This window comes from Cyprinodon variegatus, unplaced genomic scaffold (assembly GCF_000732505.1).
Source record: "Cyprinodon variegatus isolate N-32 unplaced genomic scaffold, C_variegatus-1.0 Scaffold205, whole genome shotgun sequence".
In the NCBI taxonomy this organism is placed as follows: domain Eukaryota; kingdom Metazoa; phylum Chordata; class Actinopteri; order Cyprinodontiformes; family Cyprinodontidae; genus Cyprinodon; species Cyprinodon variegatus.
The window spans coordinates 945,199-960,414 of record NW_015150658.1 but is presented as its reverse complement, the minus strand read 5'-3'; the positions used below and the strand labels follow the sequence as shown (position 1 = coordinate 960,414).

Here is a 15,216-nt window from a genome sequence, read left to right as displayed (position 1 = left end):
GGAGCCAGGGAGAGACGAGGGGAGATGATTACAGCGATGAAAGGACCAGCAACAACAAGGAACCAACAAAGAGTGAGAGCAGAGGGAGAGCATATATAGCTGACAGAGACAAAGGGAGGGCTAACGAGCTGACAAGGAGCAGGTGTGAGGAGACAACGAGGGAGCCAGGGGGAAAGGAACATACACACAAGAGGGCTACAGAGGACAACAGAAAAACATGAGAACTTAACAAATCTAGAAATTACAACAAAAAAGGAATTAAACCAATAAAACTAGGGAACATAGAGCAAAGTAAAGCACAATATAACCAAAAGCATGACAGATAGGGCATTTCACATTGCCCCACTCCCACAGACGGCCACCTTGGGATGCTTAACCCCCAACTGCTCCTCGGGCGCTGCAAACAATGGCAGCCCACTGCTTCCCAAAGGGATGGGTTAAATGCAGGTAGTTCATTTCATCGCTCTGTACTTCTGACAGTGTAATGACAATAAAACGCAGAAATAAAAATCTCAGAATAAGAACAATAGCCCACACATTATTTAGGTATTTGGACTACAACAGTTTCAATAAAAGTACTTTCTTCTAGGTGCATTAACTACTTATCTGACGCATCTTCAGCACATGAAATGCAAACCATGTCGAGTCATCAGAAAAATCCCTCATGCAAAGCGGGAGGGTCTATTTCCCCCACCCTGAACACAAACACACACACAGCTGCAAAGTGAAACCGTTGATCCCTTTCCTGCAACCCGTCAGCAGGTCTGTTTCTGACTACAACTGTTGCACTTTTTGAAAAACTGGTGCACAGAGGAAATTGTGAATAATGAAATAAAGAGAAAGATGCTGGGACGTTTTGCTGCTGCTGTCCTGTCGAGTTACTCTGGCTGGTTGTGGGATTTAGGGATCTAAATTCAGTCTTTGCCAGCGCTTATGCTGTCTGTGCCGCTCCAGATGTCGCCAGGCGACAGGTGGACACATCGTGGAGCGCATTCAGACAACGACGGCTTTCTCTTGACTCATCTCTCACATGACGACAGCCGCACGAGGCTGAGGATTTGAACATTCTGTTATGCTTTACAAACTCAGTGCTCCGATTTTAATGCATTACCTAAATGAGCTCAGTCGCCTGGTGTTCTGTGGCAATAAAGAAGTCTTTGTTTAGTGTTTTTTAAGAAGACGTGAAAAAAAGAGGTGGGCGAGTAAACGGTTAGGTGAGGTCCAAACCAGATGGAAGAGATTAACCCACGGCCTGAGATCTGACACCTCACAGCTTCTGTTCCTGGTGTTTTCTGTAACACTGAACAGTGTGACTGGGTCAGTGATTACTGATTGACAAACTTCCCTGTCCACTGTTAAAAGTTTATTGGTCTTCTTTTTTTCTTGGGTGGGTTTTAATGGGGTTGCTGATTTGCACAACAGAGGTGTCCAACAAAGTACCTCCAGTCTTTAAACTTTCCCGTTTGACGTGTGTGGTACTTTTCAACAGTAAAAACCTATAAAAGCAGTTTAGTTTAATGTTAAGATCACAAAGAATAGGTATAGCAGTCTGTCTTTCAGAGATCTGGAACAAAATAAGTTAGGATCTACCACAGATATAGATATCCAATAATAATGTTGCCATCTAGGCCAATAAACAATATTTGCCAGTATATTCTATATATCATGTTTCTTTACCCTTTGGACACCAAGAAAAAGTGATCACAGTGTTTACATCTCTTCGTTGCTTCAATTAAATACCCATCAACCTGAACGGCATCACAATCAGAGTCACATGGCCTAAAAAATATCTCATATTCGATCCCTTTCCTTCCCTCTCCTTAAACAGAAACAGTAACCAGTGAAAATAAACACTGGTTGTTGATATTGGCTCATTTTTTTTATTTTTAGACGATACCAATGTGCTAAAGAATGAAAAATATAGTAATACAGATATATCATTCATCCCCATTAATAAACAAACACTAAGAAGCATAACTGAATACTATCTGAAAAGACTTAACATTTTGAAATTTCTTTACTTTCTCCTCTTGCATCTGAGGAGTATTCTCTGATTGAAATATTGCACAAAAATGTGTTTGTTGATGCATCTGCAACAGTGATGCATGATATTGGAATTTTGGCTGATATCTGCTATGCCTATATGTTTTTAACTGGTCTATAACTGAAAGCTAGACTGATTTTATGGTTATATGTTTACTAAAACTTTGATTTAAGTCAAAGAAGAGGAGCATAACTTATAGTGTGTTTCCCCCCCTAAATTGTAATAAAAATGGATTATAATTAAAAATATATTTAGGTGAAGGTAAGGCTAAATTAGCAATAAACAAACTATATTTCAGCTTTGACTTAATCCAGCATTCACGGCCAAAGGGGACTAGGGAGGTTTGAATTGGTGTAAAAGTTAGTTAGTCAAACCAAAATGATGCATAGTTGGATTTATTTTATTAAAAAATATATGTTTTATATTCCTAGAATAAACGAAATCTGAACAGGATGTAATTGGAACCAACAGATCAGACGTCAAAGCATGGTTCTGGTTAGCTACTGGCAGGAAAAGCCACAGATATACATGAATTTGATTAAAACTAGAGGCTTTGCCATGTTTGTAGATTCTGGACTCATGCAGAATTTATGTAAAGTCAGAGGTTGAGGGACAGGAGTCCTAAACCTCTTGAAGAGGTCATTGAGGGATTCCTGAGACTCCATGGCACTTAGACGGTGTTGGGTCAAGAAGCAGTCACCCCCTCACCAAAACTCCTCTGACCTACACTCACAATGAGCCCTACTTCATGCTTGGAAAAGTGTGAGTGGAGCATTTTGTTGGTGCTTTTGAAAAGTGCTGGCACATTTATGGCTCTAACAAAACCCTCTATTGTCTCTTTTCTTTGCATTCATTTCACAGTCAAGGCTCGCTCTACACATTGCATTGAATAAACCAATCAGAGGGATTAGACAATTAGGGCCCTAGACATTTTTCTTCACAGTTCAACCTTCCAGCAAAAGCTAGAAAATTAATTCTGTTTTGATTTTGTTGTTTAAGTTTTATTTTTCTGATCTGCACAAAACAAAATCTTTTCAGGCAAAAAGGAAGCTGGACCTGGAGGACCCTCTCTACCTGCCGGAGTTCAGGACACCTAAAGGCAAAAGCAGCTTCGTAACAGGACTTCAAAGCCCACGAAGTGAGTCATCTACATGGGGATCAGGTTACCTTTATTAGGCAGTGCATTTATTTATCTATTGCATTGGATAGAAGGAGGTCTGGTGGAGTTCAGGTCAGGCGGGAGGAAGTAGGATTTGGTTCAGTAGAGGATTGTTCTGTGGAGAAAAATCAGAGACGTTGGTTGAAGTTGGGAAAAGTTCCAGAAAGGGAGCCAAAGGTTTTCATAATAATATGTGGATTTAAATCACTTCTTCTTGAAATTAATTTTTGTTGAACAAGTGAGAGAGAAACCATTAAGCATGTTTCCAAACTTTCTGGGAAAGCAAACCTGTGAAATCAACCTAAAGCATAAAAAATGATCAATATTACATTAGCACTAGCGCTGCAGTGGCCTAATCAGCAATCAGTTAAATCATACTTAAACTAATGATCCACAGATGGACATAAGTCTGTTAGAAGAAGTGAAAATGCTCAGTTTTTGGTCTCCTAACCGCAGATGTTTTTATATGTTCCCTTTAAGCTCCAAAGTCTCCAGGGGAGCGGACGCGGTACGACACATCGTTGGGCCTGCTGACCAAGAAGTTTGTGGGTCTGATCGCAGAGTCTCCTGATGGAGTTCTGGATCTCAACTGGGCCACTGAAGTCCTGGAGGTCCAGAAGAGGCGGATCTATGACATCACCAATGTCCTAGAAGGGGTCCAGCTCATCCGAAAGAAGTCGAAGAACAACATCCAGTGGCTGTAAGTTTGAATACAGGGTGAAACAGTTATTCCTTTCTCAGGACTAACTCTCAGGATTAGCTAAAATTGTTAACTTCTTATGTTTCATGGAAAAGTGTTCCACTTTCCACATGTTGTTTGTTCACAACCACAAATTGCATCATAAAGGATTGAACAAGAGGGAGACGGGAAGATGATAATATTGTTTTTAGATGGATAAACCATAAAGTTCCATTGAAGGCCTCTGCATACTCCATAATAAAGTTTTCCGTTTCCTAGGATTGCATAAAAATATTTTTGCTGGGTCCTTCTAAACATCCTCTGGTCAGAGCTTTTTTCAGATGTTTTTTCCAACAACTTGCACCTATATGCTACAGTTCCACATGGGCCTCCTTGGTGTTCTGCTCTTGAGCAGTTTTTAACACTTTTAACACCTCTAATAAAACAACAAATTTCTCTGTTCTTCTTGATCTTTGCTCTGAAACAGAAATCACATCTAGAACAACCAACTCTCTTCAAATTGCATCTAATTACTATCTGTCTATGATTCTGGGGGTCGGTCGTTAAAGGGGGGGATTATCTCCTGTAATAGCTGAAACGACCGACTCTTAACAATCATAGACAGGTTTCAGATATTACAGGCTAACGATGGAACCAAACGACCCATTCATCGGTTACCATTTGCATGTTTCCAAGGGATACAAGGCTTTGTCCATATAAGACTCAAACTCACTGCAGATCCAGACATTTGAATTGAGAAAGCTTCCTGGAGAGGTGGCGAAACGTCTTCAAATCTTGGAAACCAAGTCCAGTGGATATTTTTTTGAATTTTTACGGAAGTCCTCCCAGTTCTGAACCTCAGAAATAATCCACAGTAATAACGACGTCCTCTTAAATGCATGACTTTCAGATGGAACTAAATAAATTTTTTATTGGAAGCCAAGCACAGGAAGGGTAGAGAAATCAGCACTGAGGCTCTTTACTAACCTGGAAAGTCAGTAACTGTCTGGTTTTTCACATTATTAATCTTGTACTGCTTCTCTTCACTCTGTCTTTGGAATGGAAGGATGTTCAGTAGAAGCTGACTGGGCAAAGCGACACCTAAAGTTTTATTTTATTAAATAGCAGCCCTGTCACCACTCGATCCGTCCCGGAAACACGATCCGTACCGTTGGCTCATTTGTCTAAACGCAAACAGATATATTCATCCGCGTCGCCCTTGATTTTATTTTGTGAAAAAGACCTCAATCACGTTTTTTCGCTCGCAAAAAATAGTAAGAGTACTAAAATATAATGTGTTAAAGGTTAATAATATATTTCCTGAGAAAATAAATGCCTTACTGTTTTATCATTCGTCTGTGCACGATCTGCACAGGAAATGGGATCCTACGCTACTTTCAGTAGCTAACTTTTTTGGCTTTGAATTTAAACATAAAGCCTTTTTGAGTTTTATGTTTTCCTTTCAGTTAACATTTGGTATATTGTACATGACCTAAAGAAAGAAACAACTAAAATTCAAATAAACATGGTTAAATCATATTTCGTCGGACTGCTCTGAGGATGTCCCATGATGACGTCAGAAAATGTTAAAAGCATTGAAATTGTCTCAGAAAAACTCATAAAACATTTTTTTTTAAAGATGTGTATTATTGGGTGAGTTAAGGATAGGAATAAGTTATTTTATTAACATAATTACATTATTTATGAAAACCTGGATGTATATCAGGTTGCACATGAGCTAATGAGCTAATGGTGCAGATCGTGCTTCTGTGAGGGATTTCAAAAGCTGGACTAACAAGGTCAGCAGAAACAGCTTAGAACCAACCAGATAACTATAGATGTGATGCAAAAACATATTTAAAAAAAAAGAACTGCTCGTACAGCAGCCAGGTGTTAAAGTTTTAATGATATTTACAGCTTTCAGCAAATAATAAAAAGCGTCATTAAAGAAATCGCTCAGCTGAAGCTGCAATCTGACTTATATATAAGTCAGTCTGGTATTCTCTGGTCTAAAACAGATCAGACCTACTTACTCCATGTATAAGTCAGCCTGTCTGGCCAGGCTAGCATCCTCCTGCACCACCATGTTTGTTTTGTCTCTAGCCGTTGGAACCAGAGCCATATAAGATGGATTCTCAGGTTTAAACTCACAAATACCGAGAGAATTCAGCTTGCAGGCTGCGTTAGCTCTTGTCAGTTAACAATGTGTTCGCAGCACAAACAAAGAGCATTAAATCATAAAGACATTAGAGGGTACACTTCTTTTAAAACTCCCGCGTGCCCACTTCTCACATGTCATCAGAAAAGCAATATCTTACCTCACTGGGTGTGATCTCATAGATTATCAAGTTTCTACCATAAGTGCTGCTGTGGTTTTTAAGCCATGCAAGCTCCAGACACCCCCCCCCCATTTGATCAAATCCGGTTCCTGAGAAGAGTGACTGTGTTGTTGTATGTATATAAGGAACCCATTATCCTTTAAGCTGTTGGTGATTTAACTTTGTGGCATCAGTGAAGATGTTTCAGGGCTCGATGTTAACCATCGCCCGATCTCCCGGGGCAAGTAGTTGTTATTGTCGGGAGAGTACAAATTTCATTGCATTTGCCCGCCGGGCAAGTGCAATGATCGCAAAAAAAAAATATTTATCACTCAAAATTACTTTAAAATCACCGACATTCGCTGAAAACGACCCACAAGCGTTGCCGGCGCCATCTTTGTTGTTTTGTACACATTCTCGCGTGATTTGAAAAAGCCTCTTGATTTTCAGCTAGATGGCGTGATTCACCTCTTGGGGAGAGAATTCTGCAGAGCAGCAGCTGGATGATGAATTTAATCTATACTATAATACACGCTACATTAAAAATGATCAGTCAGAGATTAGGAAAATAATAATTATAATAACTGAATGCCCAAAAAAAAATGTTCATAAAATTGTTTTCTCTTAGACATTGGAGTGGTGCATTTAAATGTTATAGAGCTAAACATGTTAAATTAGTGAGTAGTAGTAGTGTAAGTTTTTAACCGGTCAAGTTTTTTTTAGATTTTTAACATTACAATTTATATTTTTCCAAGCAAACAACAGTTTAAAGCAAAGTTTAGTTTGAAAAGAATGTGTAGGAAGGATTAAAAAGCATGTTAACACGGTAATGTAGGCTTGAGTTCATTATCTGATGCATGCATATACACACCAGGAACCTGTAAACTTAAAAAATACTGAATTACAAAAAACATTTAAAAAACAAACATGTTTGATTGATATATATACAAAAATGAATATTAGGAACTATATTTATCAAACATTATACTGGGCAAGTAAAAATTGTTTCTGGGCAATTGAAATGTGAAAGTCACTTGCCCAAAGGGCAAGTGGTAAAAATCCTTACGTCAACCCCTGTGTTTTATTCATTTTTTTACAAAAGGAATATTCTCTGCTGCAATTATTGGGACATTTGAGAATAGATAATAAAATATTAGAATATGGCTGAAACAATTAATCACGATTGTTGAAATAATCGTCATCTAATTTAGTAATCGATTAATTGTTAATTGGACTTTAGAGACTCTAAAACGTGTCTTTAGCTGATAGGGCAACCCACTTAGAGCAGCAATTATACCAAAGTTATATATAATATGTAAACATTTTTGCATTCAAGATAAAAAAAGAAAAAGTTTTCCGTCAATATGCTCAATCCAGAACGCCTCTAGTGGAACAGTTTCAGTTTCACCTGGTTTAATTTCATAAAAATTCTTCTTTAAGGATTCCTATCCGATTATTAACCAATTAATGAAAGAAATAATTGACAGATTAATAATTTCCAAAAATAATCATTAGTTGCAGCCCTGTATTAGACCCTTATATCATAATATGAGTAGTAGAAATCTATAATTAATAGAAAAGTATACATGTCTATCATACTTACCAACTGAGGCTTTTTATGCATAATAAGAATAATAATGAATAATAGTAAACTAGTCAGATATCAGTTAAAGGAGTGTTAAATATGACCACATAGATTGAACAAAAATGTGACATGCTCTTAATTTTCATTATATTTATCAGTTTTAAATGTTTATTACATAGATTCCAAATAAAATACATAAAGAATTCAGTGAAATTTACATATTTGCAGGCTGCTGATGTTATACTGAATACTGCAGTACTGTGTGTACATGCGGTTAACATCAGAAAGATATTAGATGGGTTAAACAGGATATTGAAGTGATGTTTCACCACTAATGCTTGCACAAGTGGAGGTTCCTCGCTTTCCCATTGTGAAACAACTGAAATGGAGATTAACCAAGAAAAATAGTGTATTAAGTTTGGGTCAGAACAGCAAGAGACCTCATTAATCAAAGACCTTTTTGCTTTGTAAAGTTATTTTCATTGAATTGGAGTTTAATTGATGCACGTGTGTTGCATTGCCATTTGCAATGTTGTTATTTTCAAAGCATTAGATGTAAAGATTTATTTGGTTTTTTTGATTGGCTATAGCCCTTGGATACGTTCCCTTTGGCAGGCTGCAGAGAAGAAATAAACAGTTTGTTGAAAACAAAGAGTGTGTTCTACTGTGTTTCCAGACTTAATTGTTTTCAGTCTAATCTTAGTTTTTAAAGTTTTTCAGAATGTTTTTTTTCAACATTGAGTTTCTGCTTTTCTGTGCGTGTGTTTTTAGGATGGGAAATGTTTTTGAAGGCGGTGCTGCTGGGGGAGAAAAGGCCTTTGCTCTCCGGAGAGAATTGGGGGACCTGGAGAAAGTGGAGAAATCCCTGGATGAGCTGATCCAGTCCAGCACCACTCAGCTCAAACAGCTCACAGAGTTCAAAGACAGTCAGAGATATCCTTTCCATAAACTCACTGGCTATCTTTTCCCATTTACATCATGTATTTAGAGAAATATCAGCTGTGCTGCTGCCATCAACACCTTTGTCTATAGATATTGGAGATCGGCCTGTTTTCCAGTGTAGTCCTGTTTCGCTAACTGTGACTGTGACATGCTCTCTTCGTCCTCTGGCATGGGAGCTGGCTCGGAGCTCGTCTGCCTGGCTGTGTGTTTCCTGGAAAGTGCCGCCTTTTACAGCTGCTTTTTGTGTCTCTGCTTCTGTCTCCTTGAACCCCAGTCGGCCTCGGCAGATGGCCGCTCACACTGAGCCTGGTTCTGCTGGAGGTTTCTTCCTGTTAAAAGGGAGTTTTTCCTCTCCACTGTCGCTACAAGCATGCTTAGTATGAGGGATTGTATTTGAGTCAATGAGTCGATGCAATCAACTGGTTTTCCTTAGATAGAAAACTTGGAATCAATTAGACTGGATGATCTGGTGAACTGTAAAGTGACTTCAGATGACATATGCTGTGAATTGGCGCTATATGAATACAATTAATTGAATTGAATTTTATTCAGCCACACATGAAAATGTTTCATCTCTGTTATCCTTAATCCCTTGATGCACTTTGGGCTATGTGACGTACCAGGACATCCGCTCCATCAGCAGCCTCCGAGACCAGACGGTCATCGCTGTTAAAGCTCCTGCTGAGACAAAGCTGGAGGTGCCAGACACTGCTGGGGTGAGAACATGTGAAAATATAGCAGAAACCTCTAACCTCTATTGATCCCCTCTGTTCTGTTTTTGCATATTTTTGTAAATAGTGAAAGTGCATTTATTGTGTTTTCTATCTGCCTCTCTGCAGCAGGGCTCATTACAGATCTATTTAAAGAGTAGGAATGGGCCTATAGAAGTGTACCTGTGTCCTGAAGAAGGGCTTGAAGATGTCAGTCCGGTTAAGAGGGATGTCACCCCTAAAAAGGAAAACATGGAAATACCTGTTACCACCCCACTAACACAATCAAACCAGAGTGTCAAAGAGGAAGCTGATGAAGGTAGGTCTGGGTTTCTATGGATGCATTTTTTCGGAAAAATAAAAAATTTTGATGAAGAAAATGTAGCTATGACCTTTCGAACTGACCGAAGAACTCTGGTGTTAAGGTGCATTTTACCTACTGCACATGTGTAGAGAGAAGGGAAAAGCAGATGTGCAGACAGGAAAGGGGAAGAATCATTGGTCTTGTTTATGGTGACCATTAAAGTGCCAAGTCCATTGTGTGATTTTTGGATTACACTGCACACTCAGCAGGATTTTATGTTATCTTTGGTTTTCTCTTTGACAGTTTTTCTTTGTCAGTCAGTTAAATACCAGGATCTTTTAAACAAGAAGCAGACTTACTACCATAAAACTGAAACATTGGTCACCCTTATGTCTTTAGGGAAGATAATGATTCAAGACCAGCACAGAAATAGTTTATCAGACACAAAATCCACCTTCCATCCTCTCATAATCAACCTTTATGAGAGGACTCTGAAGTCCAGGGTTATGCTAAGAGGAACAGTTGTTGATCTCTGGTTGCTCCTCCTTGAAGAAAGTTAATGAATAATACTAAATGCTGCTCTGTTGAAAAATTTATCCTTTAAAGTCGTTGACACAGATAATTTGCATCTTTAATTAAATCTAAGGCTTATCATTCATATTAATTTAAAGTGAGATTTTACAACTGCATAGAACTGAGGGTTTATTTTCAGCTTTTTCCAGAGGGGTCTTTGATCATCTGAAGAGGTGGGATAGTTACCCTATAATTCATTTAAAAAAAGCAGTTGGAGTAGTTTATTTTTTCTCACTTGTTTCATGTGCAGGTTTTGCTCATCATACAGTAAGGTATGTCTTTGTCCTTCACACAGTGAGTATATCCACTCCAGCTGCAGCCGCTGCCTCAGCTGCCAGTTCGGCCCCCCCGCTGCTCGACGTCGAGGGGCTTCTGGGTCTTCCTCCGAGTCTGCTACAGATCACAGAGGACCAGCTGCCGGGCACCTCGTTCACCTCAGACCCCAACACTCCCTTTGTCTGCTTCTCTCCGCCTTTAGACCACAGCGACTACCTCTGGAGCCTGGAGGATACCGAGGGGGTGTCGGACTTCTTCGACTCCTACGACCTCGGAGATTTATTGAAAAGCTGAGATTGAAAATAAAGAAGAGGTTGGGAAATATTTAAATGAATGCCTGATCGGGGCAAAATAATATTACACTATGAAGCCATTGCTTATTTTTATTTCTTTAGAGAAGGTTGTTGGATTTACAGTGTAAATCGTTTGAACGTATTGTAAGGGGCGACGATGGAACATAGAGGTAATTCTACTCAAAAACATGGAGAAAATTTAGAATGATGGGGGGTTATCTAGGAATATTTTTAGTGTGCTAAGAATATTAGAATCAATTAAATATCAGAGAAGGAGGAACTTCAGTGTGCATACCATTTCATGTGGAGAATTTTATGACACATACGCTAGTATGAGGCAGTGTTCAATGTGAGCAACTCAGGGTTTTTTTTTTCTTTCTTCAAAGCCTAAAAGGATTTGACCTGTAGGGGGCAGTATTGTACTGTCAGCTTTAACTCTGGTACAGCTTTACAGGATTTAATCACTGGATAGAAGTTAAGCTGTACTCACAGGAGTGTTTACATTCAGATTTCTTTTTCTTTTTCCCATAAATTACCAAAAGCTGTGATTCAGTCCAGCCTCTCTTCCACAGGCTTTACAAAGATGTCTGTAGGAAATCTGTGCAGGGATATTGGACGTACTGTGACGGATTTTAAAGGTGCTCATGCTGTTTCTTTCCAATCAGTTTTCATTTTCTCTGCATGTTAAAAATCAAGTCTTTTGTGTTTGGTGCCAAAACTGCTGATTGACCCAAAGTCCTGTTTAATGATAGAAAACGCAATCACAGACTCTATGGTTTGGCAGCTTTGATTCTAATCCCCCCCCTCTAATCGGACTCCAGTTTCAGATGTAATATAATATTCCTGGATTTCCAAGTTCAAGATCACTATTTCTAGCGAAATAATCTGAAATCAACTAAATAAGGCACCTGTGGTACAGGTGTGGTGGAGGTGGAGTTTTATTAAACGTTTTATTTGGAAGCGTTCTGGAGATTTGAGCATTTGAATTTCATTGTGAAGTTGAATTTTTTGGCTTTTCCTCTAAACCTCAGAGATAAGCTACCAGTCCTGTCCTAACGAAACTTGAAAACTGTGCTTGTGTGTTTGGCAGCTTGGTAAATGGGTGTCATGGTGTGTTTGTTTGCGTGTGAGGTTTTTATTTTAAATATAGAGTAGAGAATGTCATTTGAAAATGTGTAGAATATTTTTTTCTCCAATGAGCATTATTTTTAGGTATTTGTACATAAATTAATTTGTATTTATACCTTTTTTTTTCAAGTTTTTTTGGATTGTTTGACCTTGGTAAAACTTGCAGCACTTAATATTTTGTAATATTGCGTGTTCTGTTTGAAGTTAAGAAATAAATACGTTTGTTTACAGCTTGACTGTTTATTTGAACAAACCATCCTCTACATTTCCCCCTAAAAATCACATTTTCTTTAAAAGTACAGGTTCATTTTGGAAGGCACTCTTCATTCATAGCCTCTGATCAAACTCTTTAATTATTCTTCCCTGACATAATATGTTAAAGCAATGCTGTACTTAATGATCGACGATGCTATTCTTTAGGAGTGGATCATAAGATTTCTATTATTTTATACCTAACATCAGTAATGACTCTTAACATCACTAATTAATCTGTAGTTAGCATCAACAATTTGCCTCTCTCTAAATCACCTGTAGTTACTTTTTTTTCCTGTACATTCCTCTTAATGTGTATTAAACTACTTTTAAAACAATAAACACTGCTAATGTAAATCCCCTTATTGCTCCACAATGGGGAAATTAATTCTCTGCATTGAACCCATCCCCTTGGGGAGCAGTGGGCTACTATTGTGCTGCGACTGTGGAGCAGTGTGAGGTTAAGGGTCTTTGCTCAGGAACCCAGAGTGGAGACTGTGGGAATCAAACCGGGTACTTGCAACCTTCTCAGAGCACAAGCACACTGCTCTAACCACTAGGATATACATTTTGCTTAAATATTTCTGAGAAATCAACTAAAACTGGTTTATAATTCAAGAATAACAGTGGAACGAGGGAAAAATGGCCTCAACTAAAGAGTTCAAGGACAGAACTGCTGATCAAAATTAACAAAAGGGCCAAGAGTCCCTAATAAAGCATCGTGATGATCACCAAGACTTCACAAGGATCTTTGGAGGCTCTAACTCTCCTTACATCCTCTTTAAAACTAACAGTGCTGTGGTAGATTATTAATGTAATGGCCTGGGGCTGCCTTACAGTTATTGCTGCCCCTAATGACTAATTTCCTCTCAACCGCTTATTAGATTTGTTGTTTTCAACAACTATTTTTTCCTATTAGATGAAATGGTAATTTAGAGAATGCATTTTGTGTCTTCTCAAATTAGCTTTGCCTGCGTTTACTAATTCATTAATGACCTGAAATATAACATGTAAAAGGAGAAAAATCTGCAGAAAGCTTGGGGTGGCTAACACTTTTTTTTTAACATCCATTAGACTTGTAAAAACTGAAATAACTCCCAGTTTGAACCACTTTCACCTAGTTAGCAATTTAAAATAATAGAATGGATAAAGACGGATGAAAGATTATAATTCCAGTGTTTTGCCCTGAACATATCTCACACAATTAGGCCATGATTCTACAATAATCAGGTTGTGTATTTTACCACTGATATCTTTTATTTATTAATTTTATTACTGATCCTGAGAGTTTATCTGTAAATAATGATTTTAATCCAATTATGTAACGTATGTGACTGTGTGGCCATAATCGGAAGAATCCGCTTCTACATTTACAGATTTTACTATATTTAAAAAAAGTTTAAATCAAATAATGTGTTCACCTAATCATGTGGGGAAAAACCTGAACCAAAGACAGCATGTATTGTGGACAACATAAGGCACATTTTCAGTGTTCCTCCTGTAGAGGGCAGTATTGTCTTATGTCAGCACTTACCACAGCTTTGTTTTACAGGATTCACCATCTGTTCATACATTGTCTCCTTTTCTCAGCTCTTCTTAAGGGTCAGTAAAGTAGATTATCTGTGTCCATCCCCTTCAAACCTTTGTGTTCTTAACAGTCACACCAACCATCTCCATTATTCCTTCACGGTCTAAACCATTTCAGCCTTGCTACTCCAACCTGATCTCCAAACTGTTCAACCTTAGCTGTTCCTCTGGTTGACCACTTCTAATCTTTTCAATCCTGGGCTTTGATTTAAAATCGCAGCAGCTTCACCTTTGGGACGTCCAACTCAGTTTTGCGTCTTTCAGAAGCTGCTAATGTCTCCCAGCAATAAACCACAATAGGTTTCATTACAGTTTCGTACCCTCTACACTTCGGTCTTGGATCTATCCTTGTCAAACACTTCTTACTCTTATCTCCATCACATCCACCCTGCCTGCTCTCTCTCTCTTCATCTCTATTTGGACTGTCCAGTGGTTGACCCCTGATATCCCCTGAAACTAAAGCTAAACTCAGCTCAGGTTGTTGCACCCTTAAAAGGGCCCCCAGTCCATAGCAGGACTTTAGAGGAATGAACAGATGCATCAATTTTTTTATTGATTTTTGTAATGCGTGATTTAAACAGTGTACACACCGTTAGATAACAAAATGCACAATTAAACAATGCAATTTCCCATTAAATAATTAGAAATATGTTCAAAATAATGAATGTAAATAATTAAATGTAATGAACAAGTAAATTCATTTAAAATGGATATATTAATTCATGTTATATGTATAAATAGTTTTAGTTAGAAGTGATTGTATTTGTTTTTTTGTTTTTTGGGTCAGCAGTCTGTTTGGCTGCTTCTTTTGGGGTTTACAGGCTAACATGTTAAGGAACCTCTACACTAGTAAAAAGTCAGCTGCAGTCATTAAGAACCACTCACAGGGTTTGTGTGCAGAGGGCCTTTTATTGCGCCTCTGATGAATGAGCTGAGATTAATTCCTTTTCGGTTTACTTTCTCAGACAGACCAAATCTACAAAAAAAAGCTTTGCTATAAGATATAAATATTTAATTTTGAAGGTGCTTGTGTAAATGTTTGTGTTTCTCACAGCAGCCATATAAATTTCTCTTAAAAAATACAAATTATTCAGAATTATATTTTCAAATGAAAAGTATCTAAAGATAATAATCATACTTCAAGTCCAAGTTCGGATTCATGACCTATACTTTTCAATTTAATTGACTTCTCTTCATCTACTGTATATAACAGCCATTTAAAACATGTCAACATGTCTTAAGGCATTTTAAAGAGGCAGTTAATTCAGATAATACAGACCCATTGGCAAAACATTTTCTATCTAAGGAAAACCTGCTGAGTGTATTCAGTTATTGACTTTTCCGAATTCCCTCCTATAAGATAAGA

At 38.0% G+C, this 15,216-nt stretch overlaps 1 protein-coding gene across 2 annotated transcripts in view; it reads left to right on the top strand.

Moving 5' to 3' along the window:
• The window catches only part of e2f2 (E2F transcription factor 2), a 22,140-nt gene extending 9,918 nt beyond the window's left edge, over nucleotides 1-12,222 (top strand). Inside the window, exons 3-8 of one of the 2 annotated variants that reach the window (XM_015379968.1) lie at nucleotides 3,083-3,182; nucleotides 3,684-3,903; nucleotides 8,557-8,718; nucleotides 9,329-9,443; nucleotides 9,570-9,756; nucleotides 10,610-12,222. In XM_015379968.1, coding sequence (XP_015235454.1) covers nucleotides 3,083-3,182; nucleotides 3,684-3,903; nucleotides 8,557-8,718; nucleotides 9,329-9,443; nucleotides 9,570-9,756; nucleotides 10,610-10,884 — 1,059 coding nt within the window. In that variant the 3' untranslated portion in view covers nucleotides 10,885-12,222. Of the gene's footprint in view, nucleotides 1-3,082; nucleotides 3,183-3,683; nucleotides 3,904-8,556; nucleotides 8,719-9,328; nucleotides 9,444-9,566; nucleotides 9,757-10,609 lie in introns of both variants that reach the window. The other variant, XM_015379967.1, reaches the window with a different exon arrangement.
• Nucleotides 12,223-15,216: the final 2,994 nt, after the last annotated feature.